The sequence below is a fragment of the Mobula birostris genome, chromosome 6 (assembly GCF_030028105.1).
Source record: "Mobula birostris isolate sMobBir1 chromosome 6, sMobBir1.hap1, whole genome shotgun sequence".
NCBI classification, from domain to species: domain Eukaryota; kingdom Metazoa; phylum Chordata; class Chondrichthyes; order Myliobatiformes; family Myliobatidae; genus Mobula; species Mobula birostris.
Genome location: NC_092375.1, coordinates 40,147,147 through 40,163,910, shown reverse-complemented (window position 1 = coordinate 40,163,910; position 16,764 = coordinate 40,147,147). Strand labels below are relative to the sequence as shown.

The 16,764-nt window shown below is 38.2% G+C and overlaps 1 protein-coding gene across 1 annotated transcript in view; it reads left to right on the top strand.

Annotated features, from left to right (window-relative positions):
• cfap91 (cilia and flagella associated protein 91) overlaps positions 1 to 16,764 on the top strand; it is a 75,242-nt gene that overhangs the window by 37,375 nt on the left and 21,103 nt on the right. The window contains exons 9-14 of the mRNA XM_072260293.1: positions 2,205 to 2,362; positions 3,172 to 3,354; positions 5,757 to 5,896; positions 8,216 to 8,332; positions 15,834 to 15,905; positions 16,245 to 16,391. Coding sequence (XP_072116394.1) covers positions 2,205 to 2,362; positions 3,172 to 3,354; positions 5,757 to 5,896; positions 8,216 to 8,332; positions 15,834 to 15,905; positions 16,245 to 16,391 — 817 coding nt within the window. The remainder of the gene's footprint in view (positions 1 to 2,204; positions 2,363 to 3,171; positions 3,355 to 5,756; positions 5,897 to 8,215; positions 8,333 to 15,833; positions 15,906 to 16,244; positions 16,392 to 16,764) is intronic.

Sequence of the window (16,764 nt, the reverse complement as noted above, 5' to 3'; positions counted from 1 at the left end):
ACTTGTTCAACCTTTCTCTGTAACTTCGGAGATGAAACCCAGGCAACATTTTAGTAAATCTCCTCTGTACTCTCTCAATCTTATTGACATCTTTCCTATAATTCGGTGACCAGAACTGTACACGATACTCCAAATTTGGCCTCACCAATGCCTTATACAATTTCAACATTACATCCCAACTCCTATACTCAATGCTCTGATTTATAAAGGCCAGCATACCAAAAGCTTTCTTCACCACCCTATCCACATGAGATTCCACCTTCAGGGAACTATGCACCATTATTCCTAGATCCCTCTGTTCTACTGCATTCTTCAATGCCCTACCATTTACCATGTATGTCCTATTTTGATTAGTCCTACCAAAATGTAGCACCTCACATTTATCAGCATTAAATTCCATCTGCTATCTTTCAGACCATCTTCTAAGTGGTCTAAATCTCTCTGCAAGCTTTGAAAACCGACTTCATTATCCACAACTCCACCTATCTTAGTATCATCTGCATGCTTACTAATCCAATTTACCAGCCCATCATCCAGATCATTAATATATATGACAAACAACATTGGACCCAGTACAGATCCCTGAGGCACACCACTATACACCGTCCTTCAATCTGACGCACAGTTATCCACCACTACTCTCTGGTGTCTCCCATCCAGCCACTGCTGAATCCATTTTACTACTTCGATATTAATGCCTAACGATTGAACCTTCCTAACTAACCTTCCGTGTGGAACTTTTTCAAAGGTCTTACTGAAGTCCATATAGACAACATCCACTGCTTTCCCATCAACTTTCCTAGTAACCTCTTCAAAAAAATTCAATAAGTTTTGTCAAGCACGACCTTCCATGCACAAATCCATGTTGACTGTTCCTAATCAGACCCTGTCTATCCAGATAATTATATATACCATCTCTAAGAATACTTTCCATCAATTTACCCACCACTGACGTCAAACTCACAGGCCGGTAATTGCAAGGTTTACTCTTAGAACCCTTTTAAAACAATGGAACAACATGAGCAATACGCCAGTCCTCTGGCACCACCTCCATTTCCAATGGCATTTGAAATATTTCTGTCAGAGCCCCTGCTATTTCCACACTAACTTCCCTCAAGGACCTAGGGACCTTGATGTCTTTTACTTTACATTAAAATTTTCTTTCAATTGTTTGTATATTCTCAATGCAACTGTATTAGTTTGTTTTGATCCCCTTAGATAAACTATTTCACTGCAGTTAATGATACTAACACTTACCCAATACCTGAAAAATAGTCCAGTACCTGTATATATTAGAGGTTCCTCCCTTTGCCCTCGACCCCATCCCATCTGGAGGCATGTTTCCAATACAGCTCTTCTTGCACCCTTTCCTATTGCCTGTCTTATCCAAGGGCTGTCCTTTGGCTGTGTGTTTTGATACTTTTTTTTTGGAGACTACCTCACTAAATATATTTAAGACAAGGTTGGATAGATTTTTGCATAGTAGAGGAATTAAGGGTTATGGGGAAAAAACAGATAGATGGAAATAAGTTCAATGTCAGACCAGCCATGATCTTACTGAATGGCGGAACAGGCTCGATGGGCTGGATGGCCTACTCCTGCTCCTATTTCTTATGTTCTTAAGCTCTTGTGAAATTAGCTTATGTTTGTTAAAGGCTTTGATTTTTTTTTAAAACCAGGAACATTTTGTTTTGAAGAACTGCAAATCTGTTGATTTAAATGATTCATTGCTGTATTAGATAGCACATCAGCTCAGTAACATATTGGAAGAATGTTCCAGAAGCAAAGCACAGTGATACAGTAAAGTGCTTCACTGGAATGAGAGAAGGATAAAATATTGTAACATAGAATTTATTGAAGGAGCATAATGTGCTGTCTATGGAATACACCAAAACATCTCATTCATTGGCAAGGGATTTGTAATGAATAGATACAGAATTATGGTAATTATGTAAAAGGTACGCAAGGGAAGGTATGTTTATATGCAGAGGCTTATTCAATATGGAATTTGTTACCTAAAGAGGCAGTGAAAGTACCTTTCAAAGGGGAGTTGGAAATGTATTCGAAAGGAAAAAGTAGCATGTTTGACTTTGGATTCCCTGTTCCTGTACCGTCTATATAATATATTTCAGTAATTTTCTGAGATTAAAAAGGTAGGCTTGCAATATGATTTTTACAAAATATATGTTTTACTACTTCTTGAGGCTTCAAGAAATTCGATTAGATGTTCTGAAGAGCTTGTTAAACCAACGCGAAGCAAAGCAACAGGAAATGAATGTGAAACGGATTGATATAGAATGGTCCAAACAACAAAAGAAGAAATCAGTAACGATAAAGAAGATAAGACTGGAGCACATCAAAGGTCACACTTTTATTTGGTTCACAGTTTAACATTATGTGAGGAATGATGAGAAAAACATATCGTGACAGAGTTCTTAGCTGTGTTGATTCCCATGTTGCTGGATTACATTGCTATCCTTTTTCCCATTTTAAGAAAAGAAAGTGACTTGTACAGATTGTAATATCTTTGGGTAATATCCCCATCTAGCATTATATATAATGTCATCATTAGTTAGTCATGTTATGTCAGAATTAATATTTCAGATTGGTATATCCATGGATTAGCTACATAATTCGAGAATTTTCTGCCTTCCAGGTTTGCTTCTGTTTTTTGATAGGTTGTTTTCTTGAAGAGTAGAAAATGTGAGCCAAATCTCAGATCTTAACAGCTGTACACTCAGTCTCAGTGGGGACTGATGTTGAACAAGGCCACATTGCCAATGAAAATTGAGATGCTAGAAATCTGAAATGAAAAAGAAAATGCTGGAAAAGTTCAGTAGGTCAGGCAATACCTGTGGGAGAGAAATTGAGCTGTTGTGCGAGACCCTTCTTGAGAATTATGAAAGATAAAAATCCAAAGTAGTTTTCAGGTCAGAATTTCTGATAGAGGGCTTTATTCTTGAAAAATTAACCCTTTTCTTCCACAGATGCTGCCTGGCCTATACAGTAAATTATTTGTTAAACACAAATGGGCTCATAAATTCAAAGTGATTTTGGCTTTAACATGAGAAGTGTTGAGTTTATCTCTTAATAGCTCATTACCAACAATCAAATTTTAAATGATAGGAAAATGTGTAATGTGTTCAGTTTAATATTTTGACTTTTTTCTAGAAATAAGAAAATTAACAGCTAGGAGAAGAAATGTGGAAGGGACACTTGAACGGCGTAGCCTCATAAAGGACTATACAAATTATGGTTCAGAGGTTTATGCACCTATTTCTCGAACTGGTCAGTTTCCAGACCAGAACTCAGAGCGATTTGTTGTGAAAAGCCATTTTCTATCCACATACGATGGTAAGTTACTGCTATAGTAGTGTACATGTGTATAACTTTTGGAATCTAGTTCATCAAAATATCCGAAAGAGAAACTTTATACATTCATTTTACAAAAATAACAAATGGATTCCAAAAATACAAAAAGAAAACCTGAAGAAAGTAAAGATATTTTTTATTTAAAATATAAGAAACAAACTGAGATAACCAGTGGGTTAGGCAGCACCAGTTAATGAAACAATTTAAATTGAAACAGCAGTATCCCAGTTAGCTATTTGAATCAAATCCTGATTGATCTGTACTTCATTTAAATCCCTTTCTCCATCTCCTGTCAAATCCTGATCCAAAAGAAAAGTAACTGATTTTTTATATTGAAAATGCCTCTTGACTCATGAAAAAATAAATTTCATAATAAATATCTTAGTGCAATATTTGCTGGAGAAATTTAAACTATATTTTCTGCTAAATTTTTGCTTTTCTTCTTTTGTGAGTTTGCTAGTTAAAGCTTTTGAGATGGCTGTCCATCACTTTGTTATTAAATTTTAACCCCTTTGCAATTAAGACCAACATTTTCATAAAAAATGATAACATTTAATGGTTCATGAAATTAGATGATCTCCCCACCACCACTTCAATGTTGACCCCAAACCAACCCCTTACCATCAATGTATATACTGACCCTTAACCTTCTTCCTAATGGTGGCCTTGATCTTCATCTCTCTCTCAGCTTCACTACTCATTACCAACACAGCCCCCTTTCCCTGATCCAAGACCTTGAGTTGGTTCTGTTTCATGATCACCTTACAATACAAATCCGTGCGCACACCGTATTTCAACATCTTATCCATTCGACTACCTGACACAACACTAGCTCCAAATTCAGCATATAATTCTCATCTTTCCCTTCCCTGATGTTTCCACTCCTGAGTGACACATTTTCATTCATGAAAAAGTGTGTAATACCTATTCAGCAGCAGGCCCCAGGCAACAATAAAGCTGGCCATAGTGACACACAACCAAATGATTTGGTGCACTGCTTCAGCTACTTGCAGTTGGGCAGGCTATAATTTTAGCAATTATACTGTGAAACTTGAGTCATTTTTTAGTTTATATTTGATTTGATTGCTTCTGGTACATAGGTACTAAATAGACATTTCACTGCAGATTGTTTTAGTGAGGGGATAGAAATTGATCGGCTTTCATGCTAAGGCTAATTGATAGATCAAGTTTGGGACTGGGTCAGAAGTTACTCAGGAGCAGCTTCATATACGCTAACGACAGGCTGAGCTTTTTAAACTGGACGTAGTCCAAAAATAAAACAATATAAAAATACTGTTTTCTGATTTTTCCCTTTAAGAACCTAGTGTAGACTGCTAATTGCCTGGTACAAATCTGGGAATCACACTCTGCCTGTTTGAACAGGTTTGTAGCTGGGCTTTAAGGACAAGTTTGTATATTTAAGCAGTCTCTTAACAGTTTAATCAGGTCAGTGCTTGGTGTTAGTAGGGTATTTAAGCCGTTCCAGCCACCTATTATTCCAGACGAAAATTGCCCGAGCTGACAGATAAAAGAATGCTTTTACTGTTTTTATATGTTACAATCATGCAAAAATCTCCTGTCACTGTGAAATTTCTGAAATAGTGAATGCAACTGTGTACAGTCTGATTCTGTACTATCATTTAAGGGACATCTTTGAAACTGTGGGAATGCTAGCTCTGTGTGAAGTGTTTATATTCATAGGAGTGCAACTACAGGGATGGTCAGTTCATCCAGCTTTTCGAAATATTCTCTGTCCAGCCAGCCACACCAGCCATTATATCTCAACATAGGGATAACCGTACCCAACTTTGACAGATGCTTAATATAAACAGAGGTGCCATGTCATTTTTTTAAATTAGTTGATTTTACTTTATAGTATTTCCATTCAACCACATACTTCTGCTGCCCAAGCCACAGAACAGTTTTACTAGCCTTTATATGTGGCATCCTGATGGTATTTTCATCTACATACTGATCATCATTATCTGGTTTGCAGATATTCTACACAATTATGTTGCAGATACTGGCATGTGCATAGGTGCATATTGGAAAGCTGTACATCCCTCCTCTCCCAGTATTAAAATTAATTAAGGAAGGAGAAAGCAACAAAAAGCAGCAAATCACATCCCAGGTATTCACATTCTGTTGAGTAACAAATCCTGTGTGTGCCTGCAGAATGGATGTGAAAGATCCCAGTGACCTGATAACTTCACTGCAAAGTTAAAGGATATCCACATGTTCTACAAGCCAAATTACAAAATGCACAAAGAAAAAAATGTGTTTACTTAAGCTCTGCTTCAAAATAATTGAAAGGGAGATTTATTGTTTATTAATGGTTTCAAGCTACTGCAGGCCTGTACTGCACATTTTAAAAAATGCTTTAGGTCTGCTAGATTTGGAGGATTCGCTGCCTGATTTTGTTATTCAACCACGTATACGAATTCAGAGACCAAAACTTACAACAAAGGACGGCTTCTTGAAGTATTCTGCTCGCAAGGAAATGGAATTGGCTAAGCTTCATAAGGTACATTTGGTGAAAAGATGCAAGTGTGGGGGGTTATCAACTCTGATTTTGTAAAGTTAGTTTTATGAGTTTTGAGGAATTCATCTATACAAGCATTCAATTATGGATTTTTGTTATATAGCATTTACTTCTTTCTTCTACAATGATCTTTAGTGTAGCCCAGCAAAACAATTATTTCACACTGCATTCAACATTCTTACTATGACTTTCATGCATGTGATAATCCAGTTCACATAGACATCAATAGATGTTTGTAGCTCTTACCCACTGAAAGTGCCACACACCTTTTGGAATAGAAAGCACTGTGGCTAACTCACAGAACTGGATTAGAAAGCACTGTGCCCCAATGTGCTCCATTTACACTTGAAGCAAAAATCAAATTCTTTTGCCTTCGCTTGGGAGTCATTTGCAGATCAGCTGGGAAGCTTGCTGGCAGCACTGAATTGGAACAGTAACAACTCTGAACTTTGGATGAGTACCAAAAAGCTTTTTTCATGAGTTATTGGCTCTTGGTCACCAGAAATGGGTTGGTTTCTGGCATTAAGGAATTGTGTCTAGAAAGGGCACCCGACAGTTTGAGTCAGGTAACCATTCTTTAAAATATTATTGTGCAGAAAGAGGAGAAATAACTAATGTATTGACAAGAGATTTTTGACTTGGTGGAATTGTGTTCGTGTTCTTGCAATCATGAGTATGCGAGATAGAGGGAGGGACACATAACTAGTATGTGTGTGTGCTCTCTTATGTGCAAAACATACATGCACTTATGTATCTGTTGTCAGACTGAGCCTCTCGTGAGTATGGACATATTGCAGTACTGATATTGTCAAGTGTTGCTTAGCCAAACTAGCACCAGATCTACGATGGTACATTCTTGTTACCTCTCACTCTGCCTAGTTCCTGCTGATTCTACTTTGTTAAGATGAAAGTTTTTGGTATCTGTCTGGTAATCGTAACTTCGTCAACTGAGGAATTTGAGTCATTGTGAAATCTGGAAACTTGCTCCCAGCTGAAGATAACCATGGAACCACAAAGTGAGATTAAGACAATGCTGACCTCTCCTTTAAAATAAATTACCCTTGATGGCATATAATATAGGATCAGTTCATTAGATAGTCAACTGAATGTCCTGTAATGAAGAATTCAAGGTACTAGGCATTCCTAAAGAAGCACAAACTCTTTCTTGAAGAGCATGGTAGAAAATGAGATTTGAGTAAGAATGGGAGAAAAAGGCACAAATCTCCCACTCTGCTTGTTAAATTTATTTTATGGCAAAAGAATTACTAGGCCAGTTATTGCAGCCATTATAGTATAATTGCTTAATCTGTTGTCGCCTGATAGGCTTGCCATTTTAGGAGAGAAGTTCAGTAACAGAGAATTTGTGGTTGGAAACTGAAAGTCCACCAGAGAGATCAAATGGCACTTGGAATGTCAAGAAAGAGAGGAAAACTAAATGATAAAAAATAGTGAAACCACATAATTGAAAAACAGCAATAAATGAAAAAAAGCAAAATTTTGTGTTTTTCATAATAAGACATTCAACCTACTTTACAACAATTATAATATTTCAGTGTGTGGAAAGCTGTGAATAGCTTACTCCATTCTTTGGTAGAATATATTTTTTCCTATAAGTTAATTAAACTCATGGCACCAATCAGTAAAATTATAGCAAGGGCTGAACTATCACATTTAGGAAGTATTTTGCTTCTTCTCCTGTCATTGCTCCCAATATTGAGTTTGTTCTCAGTTTGGTTCCTCACTACCCCCCCGCTGCCCCCTTCCACACACCAAACTCATGCATTTCCCATCCATCCATCTTCGTTTACTTCACTGAGCAACATTCTCCCTTTAGCTCACTGCTTATATGGGTATGGTCATTGATATTTTCTTCTCTCGCTCTAACTGAGAAAGCTTTGATCATTTATTTTTCCTCACCCATCCAAGAGAAGTTTGGTCCCAGTGAACAATATTGGCATTCCTCACCCCTGCCACAACCATCGTCTGGGCATGATACCTCTCCTTCACTTCCCTAAGCAGCAGCACTTCAGTGAACCATTTTGATGAAGATTGTTCCATCTATGTTTACTATTCCTGTTATCTTCTCTTTTCTCTCTTTCTTACCCCTCCTTCCAGCACATGCCTTTCTACTAACTTGGAGAACATTGTTGTGAAAATATTATTATTTTTAATGAGCTAGATGTAGGAAGTATATTTTGCACTAATAAAGTATATGATTTACTGATGGTGAACTTAATCATATCTTGAATACTTAAAAGTAGTGGGAAGTAAACTAGCAACATCTTTATCTGTAAAACTCAGGCCATACAGGATGCAAAATTTAAAGGTGAAAAGCAGGAAAAGCCTCTCCGCTTTTTGTACAAGATTATTAAGCCAGCTCCTTGTCCTCCAACGCCAACAGTTGAACCACCACCTGAGGTAAGGACGAAGCTACTCTTCAAAGGCAAAACTATTTTTTCAACAATTTATTTTCCAAGACAGTTCATCCTTAAAATAAAAATATGAACATCACAGAGTTTGACGTATAAATAATAAGACTGGAGATCTTGGTTTGGCGTAACAAGAATTCTTGAATGGCACGACATTGCATTTACCAAAAAAGGCCACTCGTCCAAGAGGGATCACAAACCAAACTGACTGGATGTCTATGCCTCACACAAACCTTCTTCACCAATTTTCATCTAACTTGATTGACAAGTCATGTTTCCTGCTCAGGTTGATCTAATGTTCCCTTAAGTGGCATTGCTATGGAGGATAAGTTCTAGTAATATTAAATGATGGGACAGGCTCAGAAGGTTGTGTAGCCCACTCCTGCACTTTTTTCTATGTTATAATAAGACACACAGAAGAAAATAGGGAACTACAAATCAGTTTGCCTGCTGTCTGTTGGTAGCAAAATGCTGGAATCCATTGCAAGGTTGTGATAACAGGATACTTAAAGAAAATAATAACATTAATAAACAAATTAATGTTGTTTTGTGAAGTGAAAATTATGTTTAACAAAAAGATTTTTTTGTAGATCTGTCTAACAGGGCAGATGAGAGGGAACTATTTTTTGATTTTCAGAAGCTATGTGATAATGTAGTAAATACGGGCCAGGGCATGCTGGAAATCCTGCCATATTGCAGCCATTTCTCACCATGCACCAGCAAATTCAGGATTCCTGTGCAAATGTGGAAGTCTGAACTGCTTGTCTATTCTTTGCTGGCATTTTGTGATTGGCGCTTGAACTTTATCTATATTTTATAATTGAAATTACAATATATGTAATAACGAAGAGATATCTACCAGTCACTTTTTGTTGAGGAGTATATATCAAATACATAAGATATTGAATGATGACAGTACTCCAGAGATAGTTATAGATCTGCTGTGATCTACAAGTCCAGAATCTGCAGATAACAAACAAGGCAGCTGGGTTTGGCACAAGTTTATGATATTTTGTATTTGCGTCATGTGGAACCATCAGCAGGATTTTGCTAAAAGGAGCTGTCTCAATTCAGGCAACTTCTAAGACATTGCATTGAGCAACGGGGGGCGGTGTCAGAATACATTCTACTTCATCAGAAAATTTACAAACCTATTGAACATTGTTCAATTACTAATGTTAAAAAAAATATAAAAGTACTTATATAGTTCCCCAAACCAAAGAACCCTGGCCAGGTCATACAATAATTTTGTGTTCCCATTGCCTGGATCTTAGGTTAGAAAAAACTAATATATACAGTTAGCAGCAACTTTAGGACATCTACATTCATATGAAAATCCTGACGGTGATGATTATAAGTGAGGAAATGTTGGCAGTCGAACAAGTCACTACTGACGGTTCAGTACAAACCTGAACCAGTGTTCCTTGACAAAATATTGCATGATGGCGCCATCTTAAGGAAAACAGTTCAGCTGCATGCAAGCATGCACTGCCTCATTTATGTATCTCATGAGGGAGTGGAGATCATTGATGAAGCAGATGAAATCCTGGGCTGGCAAATAAAAAGGCAAGCTGCTGAAGGAACTTCACCCAAAACATTAATTGTCCATTCCCCTGTACAGATGCTGCTTGAATGTCTGAGTTCCTCCAGCAGTTTTTTATTTACTCCTGATCCCAACACTTGCAGTCTCTTGTGTCTGTGTTAGTAAGTACCTAACTACTGCTGCTGGTGATATCTTCTATCACATTCCTGGTGGTTGAGAGGAGACTGATTGGCTAATAATTAGCTGAACTAGATACATCCTGTTTTGTGAACAGAATCTTTTTGGGCAAATGTTCACGTTGGATGGCAATATTATGACAATATTGGAATATCTTGGCTAGAGGTACTGCTAATTCTGGAGTATAGATCTTTGAAAATACAGTAAGGATGTTATTTGGTCTAAGTCTTTGCTGTTTCCAGTGCTCCAGTCATCTTTACACATTAAGTGAATTGCACTGGTTAAAGACTGGCTTCTGTGATGGTGGGATATCAAGAAGAATCCAAGAATGATGATGTACTGTATCTGGCACTCCTAGCTGAACATGATTGTGAATGCTTCAGTCTTGTCTGTAGCACACACAAAATAGTTCAGGCACGATTGAAACTGTGGATATTCTTGGAGACGCCCCCTCCTGTTACGTGTTTACTTATCCACCAGCATTCATGACCAATGTGTTGGTTATTCAATAGCTTGGCTCTGTCTTTCTCATGCTGTTCAGCACATGTACAGCTAGGTTGTGCTGCAGCTGCACTAAGCTGGCATTTTGATCATTTTTAGATATGTTCCCTGCTGCCTTTCTGCATTCCTCAATAAATGAGGACTGACCCCCTAGTAGTGGTTGAGTGAGGATTATGCTGATCCATGAATATAAAGATTGCAGCAGTTATATTGCTGCTGATATTCTGCTTATGATACCTCATAAATATCCAACATTGAGCTGCTGGACCTTTTCTAAGGCTATCCCATTTATCACAACTATAATGACACACACTCAATGAAGAGTATTTTCAATATGAAGACATGAGCTGGCAGGAATTATTTCTACCAGTGCTTCCATGGATAGGTCTAATTGCCATGGTCAAGTAGCTACATGATGAAAATCAAAAAGACTGCAGATGCTGGAAAGCTGGAATAAAAACAGAAAAGGCATAACAATCCCCACAGGTCGGTCAGTAACTACAGAATGAGAAACAGTTAAGATTGCAAGTCTAAGTCCCTTCATCAAGTTTGAAAAAGAGAACCTAGGAAGCGGGGAAGTGGGTGATGACAAAGGCTGGGACAAGAGGGTTTCTGTGATAAGGTAAATAATGAGGCCATTTAGCGCTGTCTGTGTAATGTGTTGCTAAGGTGATAAAGTCATTTACAAGGAGCGCTGCCTCAAGAAGCAGCATCCATCATCTAGGCCATGTTCTCTTCTCACTACGACCTCGGACAGGAGCTACAGGAGCCTTAGGTCCACACCACCAGGTTCAGGAACAGTTATGACCCTTTAACCATTAAGCTCCTGAACCAGCGTGAAGAACTTTACTCACCTCAACGCTGAAATGACCCCACAATCTATAATCTCACTTTCAAGGACTTTACAACTTATGTTCTCAGTATTATTTATTGAGCTTTTTTATTATTTACATGATCTGTCTTCTTTTGCACGTTGGTTTTTGTCAGTACTGTATTTGCTTATTTTTTTCATAAATTCTATTGTATTTCTTTATTTTTCTGTAAATACCAGCAAGAAAATGAATCTCAAGTTAGTACATATATGGTGACATAAGTATACTTTGATAATAAGTTTATTTTGAACGTTGAAGTCTTGAGTAATGTTACTTCAACATGCTCAGCAGACCAGGCTGTACAACTGAAAGAATAAAACTTTAAAACAAGGACAGCAGGCAAAATGCTGGCACTATCAAGCTAAGCTTGAAGTACCCTGCCCAAACACATTCTGTGTTCCTCTTACTTTCTGCACATTTCACATGTGGTGTTCAACAATGGGAGTACTGACTTATCAGAAGCTAGTAATCAAGAGGAAGTTTCCTTGCCCTACAGTATGTGCCCTTTAGCCCACAATATTTTAATCTACTCCATAATCAATCTAACCCTTCCCTCCGACATAGCCGTAACCCTCCATTTTTCTTTCATCCATGTGTCCATCCAAGGGTCTCTTCAATGTTTCTAATGTATCAGTTTCAACCACCACTCCCAGCAGTACATTCAAGGTGCTTATATTTCTGTGTGTAAAAAAAAACTACCTGTGATATCTCTCCTAAACTTTCCAATGTCTCCTTCATTCACCTTAAAAGCTGATCCTCTGGTATCACCCATTGCCATCCAGGGAAAAAGACCTTAAGACATAGGAGCAGAATTAAGCCTTTTGGCACATTGGGTCTTTTCCACCATTTCTTCAAGGCTGATCCATTTCCTCTTCAACTCCTATTCTTCTGTCTTCTCCCCATAACCTTTCACATCCTGACTAATCACAAACCTATCAACCACCATCTTAAATGCACCCAATGACCTGGCCTCCATAGCTGCCTGTGCCAATGAATTCCAGATTCACCACCCTCTGGCTGAAGAAATTCCTCTCATCTCTTTTCTAAATGGACAGTCCTCAATTTTGAGGCTATGCTGTGGTCCTAGACACCCCCACCAAAGGAAACATTCTTTTTGCATCCACTCTACGTTTTTCAATATTTGATAGGTTTCAACGAAATCCCCACTCATTCTTCTAAATTCCAGCAAGTACAGGCCTAGAGCCTTCAATCACTGTTCATATGATAATCCTTTCATTCCTGGAATCATTCTTGTGAACTTCTATTGAACCCTCTCCAATGTCAGCACATCTTTTCTTAATTAAGCAGCCCAAAACTGTTCACAATACCCCATGTGAGGCCTCACCAGTGCCTTATACAGCCTCAGCATTACATCTTTGGTTCTATATTTCAGACCTCTTGAAATTAATGCTAACATTGCACTCACTTTCCTCACCATCGATTCAACCTGCAAATTAACCTTTAGGGAATCCTACACAAGGACTCCCAAATCCCTTTGCATCTCAGATTTTTAAATTTTCTCCCCATTTAGAAAATAGTCTATGCTTTTATTCCTTCTACCAAAGTACATGAACATACACTTCCTGACTCTATTCCATCTATCTCCTCTTTGCCCATTCTCCTGATATGTCTTTCTGAAGCCTGTCTGCTTACTCAACACTATCTGTCCCTCCACCTATCTTTGTATTGTCCACAAAGCCAATGTCATCATCCAAATCTTTGCCATAAAAAGAATCTGTCCCAACACAGACCCCTGTGGAACACCACTGGTCACCAGCAGCCAATCCAAAAACGATCCCTTTATACCAATTCTTTGCCCCCTGCCAATCAGCCAGTGCTCTGTCTTTCCTGTAATAGAATGGGCTCTTACCTTGTTGAGCAGCCTCACATGCAGCACCTTGTCAAAGGCCTTCTGTAAATCAAGGGCACAACATCCACCGATTCTCCTTTGTCTATCCTGCTTGTTATTTCTTCAAAGAATTCCAACTGACTTGTTAGACAAAATTTTCCCTTGAGGAAACCATGCTGGTTAAGGCCTATGTTATCATGTGCCTTCAAGCACCTGGAAACCACATCCTGAACAATCGACTCCAACATCTTCCCAATCACTGAGGTCAGGCTAACTGGCCTACAATTTTCTTTCTTCTGTCTTCCTCCCTTCTTGAAGAGTGGAGTGATATTTGCAATTTACCAGTCCCCCAGAACCATGCCAGAATGTAGTGATTTTTGAAAGATAATCACTAATGCCTCTGCAATCTCTTCAGCTACTATTTTTTAGAACCCTGGGTTGTAGTCCATCAGGTTCAGATGACGTATCCACTTCAAACCTTTCAGCTTACTAAGCACCATCTCTGTATTATTAGCATCTGCATTTACTTTTGCCCCTTGGCACTCTCGAACTTTCAGCATACTACTAGTCTCTTCTACAGTGAAGAATGGTGCAAATTACTTCAGTTTATCTGCTATTTCCTTATCCCCCGTTAATATCTCTCCAGTGTCATTTTCCAGCAGTCCAATATCTACTCTCGCCTCTCTTTTACTCTTTACCCCCTCCCCCATGTTTTATTAGCTGCCTTGTGTTGGTTTTTTAAAATTTCCCAATCCTCTAACTTCCCATTAGTTTTTGCCCTATTATTTGCCCTCTCTTGCTTTTATGTTGGCTTTGACTTATCATCTATGGTTGTGTCATCCTGCCTTTAGAATACTTCCTTGTCTTCGGGATACATCTATCCTGCACCTTCTGAATTAGCCAGACACTGAGAAATGCCAGACATTCCTGCTGTGCCATCATCACTGCTAGTATACCCTTTCAATCAAGTTTGGCTCTGCTCCCATGCCTCTCTAATTGCCTTTACTCCACTGTAATACTGATATATCTGACTTTAGCTTCTCCCTCTCAAATTGCAGGAAGAATTCTATCATATTATGATTTTAAGATCACCGTTTCCTAAGTGTTCATTTACCTTATGCTCCCTAATCATATCCAGTTCATTACACAGCAAAAAGCCATCAAAGTCATTCCACAAATTCTCTCTCTTGAAATATAGCATCAATTTGATTTTCCTAACCTATCTGTATATTAAAATCTCCATGACTGATGTAACATTGCCTTTTTGACATGGTTTTTCCATCTCTTGCTATAGACCACATGCTGGCTACTGTTTCAGGGCCTGTAAATAACTCCATTCAGGGTCTTCTTGCCCTTGCAGTTTCTAACTCTACCCACAAGGATTCTACATCTTCTGATCCTATGTCACCTCTTTCTAAAGATTTGATTTAATATTTTTACCAGCAGAACCACTCCTGCTCCTCTGCCTACCTGCTTGTCCTTTCAATGGATTGTGTATCCTTGGATATTAATTGTCTTTCAGTCATGACTCCATAACACCCACAGAACATCATACCTGCCAATCTCTAACTGCCCTACAAAATCATCTATCTTATTCCATATACTGCATGCTTTGTAATATAACACCATCAGTCCTTTTCAATTTTATCCCCCTTTTACATTGCAACCAATCCCACTGACTAAAATTTTGCCCTATCATCTGCCTGTCCTTCCTGACAGTCTCATCATACATTATCCCTGCTTGTAAACCAACAGCCCTATTCCTACGGTGCCCCTGCCAAACTAGTTTAAACCTTTCCCTACAACTGCCCACAAGGATATTGGTTCCCTTCAGGTTCAGGTGTAGCCCATCACTTTTGTATAGGACATACTTTCTCCAGAAGAGATCCCAGTAATCCAGAAAAATGATGTTATGAGACTCCAAGAGGTCTGGAGTTAATGTTGTGGATTTTAAGGGCTTTCCCATCTCCAGTAGGTCCATCTTGTTGGTGTGACAGAATGTAACCATGGATAGTGATGTCAGGGTCTGGAACGTTGTCTTCCAGTTATCATTCTAGGATTACGACTATATTAGGCAATTACAAAAACAGTCTGTGGGCCAGGTATTTCAAATGACCATGAGGCCCTAGATATTTGTGAAAAGAACTGTGAAAGTTTATCTGGACTGGGCATGTCTTTGCAGTGTCCAAGTTTGGTGCCAATGGTGTTTGTAGAATTTGTTCTTATTCTTCTGTTTAAACATAGCTATACCGGGCTACTTCAGAGGGAATTTGGGCTACCATTGGAATCACAGATAGGCCAGATTAGGTAAGGATGGCAGATTTCCTTGCCTGAAGGAAATTTGTAATCCAGCTAGGTTTTTACAGTCATCCAGTAACTCTTATTGTTGTAATCACCATCAGTGCTAAATTATTTATTTACATTTCAGATTATTCAATAGATTCTACAGCTGCCATGGTAGGATTTAAACTCTTAATATCTGGGCCCTATGTAAAAGCAATATCGTGTTTTTATTCCTATATTCCAAGGCAATTTCTCATTATTTCAGGGAGAGGAAGAAAAAGAACTAGCTATCATTTACCTGCAGAAATTAATAAGAGGAAGAGCTATTCAGAATATGGTAAGTTTTTATATCGGGTTTTACGGATGATAATAGATATTATTGTTAAGTATTGAAATTTATCACCATACACTGTTCTGTATTTTGAAGAAACCTGAGGAGCTATATCTTACAAACTGTGAGAAGAGAGCAACACTGAATTGTCATTGTTCAACACATAATGCATAACGATCAAGGGATATCTAGATGGCTTCATTTAAATTACACTCTGTGTGCAGTCCAATCATTTGATCGGCACACTGTGGAACTAAAATGATGGACTAAAACAGGTTGAAGTTAAAGATAATAATGGTAATCTTGGAATTGGGGGATAACACTAACATACCAATATTTCTGTAGATGTTCGAAGGCAAAGAGAAACGTATTGAGCTACTCCAGGAACTTCGCACTACTCATGCACTCCAGGAGGACAGGCAGCTAGTGAAGGAAGCAGAAAAGCAGACAATTTTAGCCTTGCAGCAAGAACGAGACGTAAAGCAACACAAGGTAAAGCAAAAAATTGGTAACATTTGATGTGAACTATTGTTGAATCATTGTCATGCTTACTTTGTTATATAGAAGGATAGCTTTGTACATCAAACAGAATATTATATATTGAAGACATTGGCCACTTAAAAATCATAAATCCTGCAAATTGAGAACAAAATGTGCTTCATATTCAGGTAATCATATTTTTAAAATGCATTGTTTGCTGCTGTCTAAATATTGCTTTAAGGGCACTTAATTAGAAGACATGGTTTTCCTGAATATCATTGACCTAGAGTTAATTTGTTTACAGACAAACTAGCTTGATAAAGAAGTCATCAAGCTGCCTTGGGACATTGCAGCAGATTTCATATATGGTTCTTGGTTTCCTTTT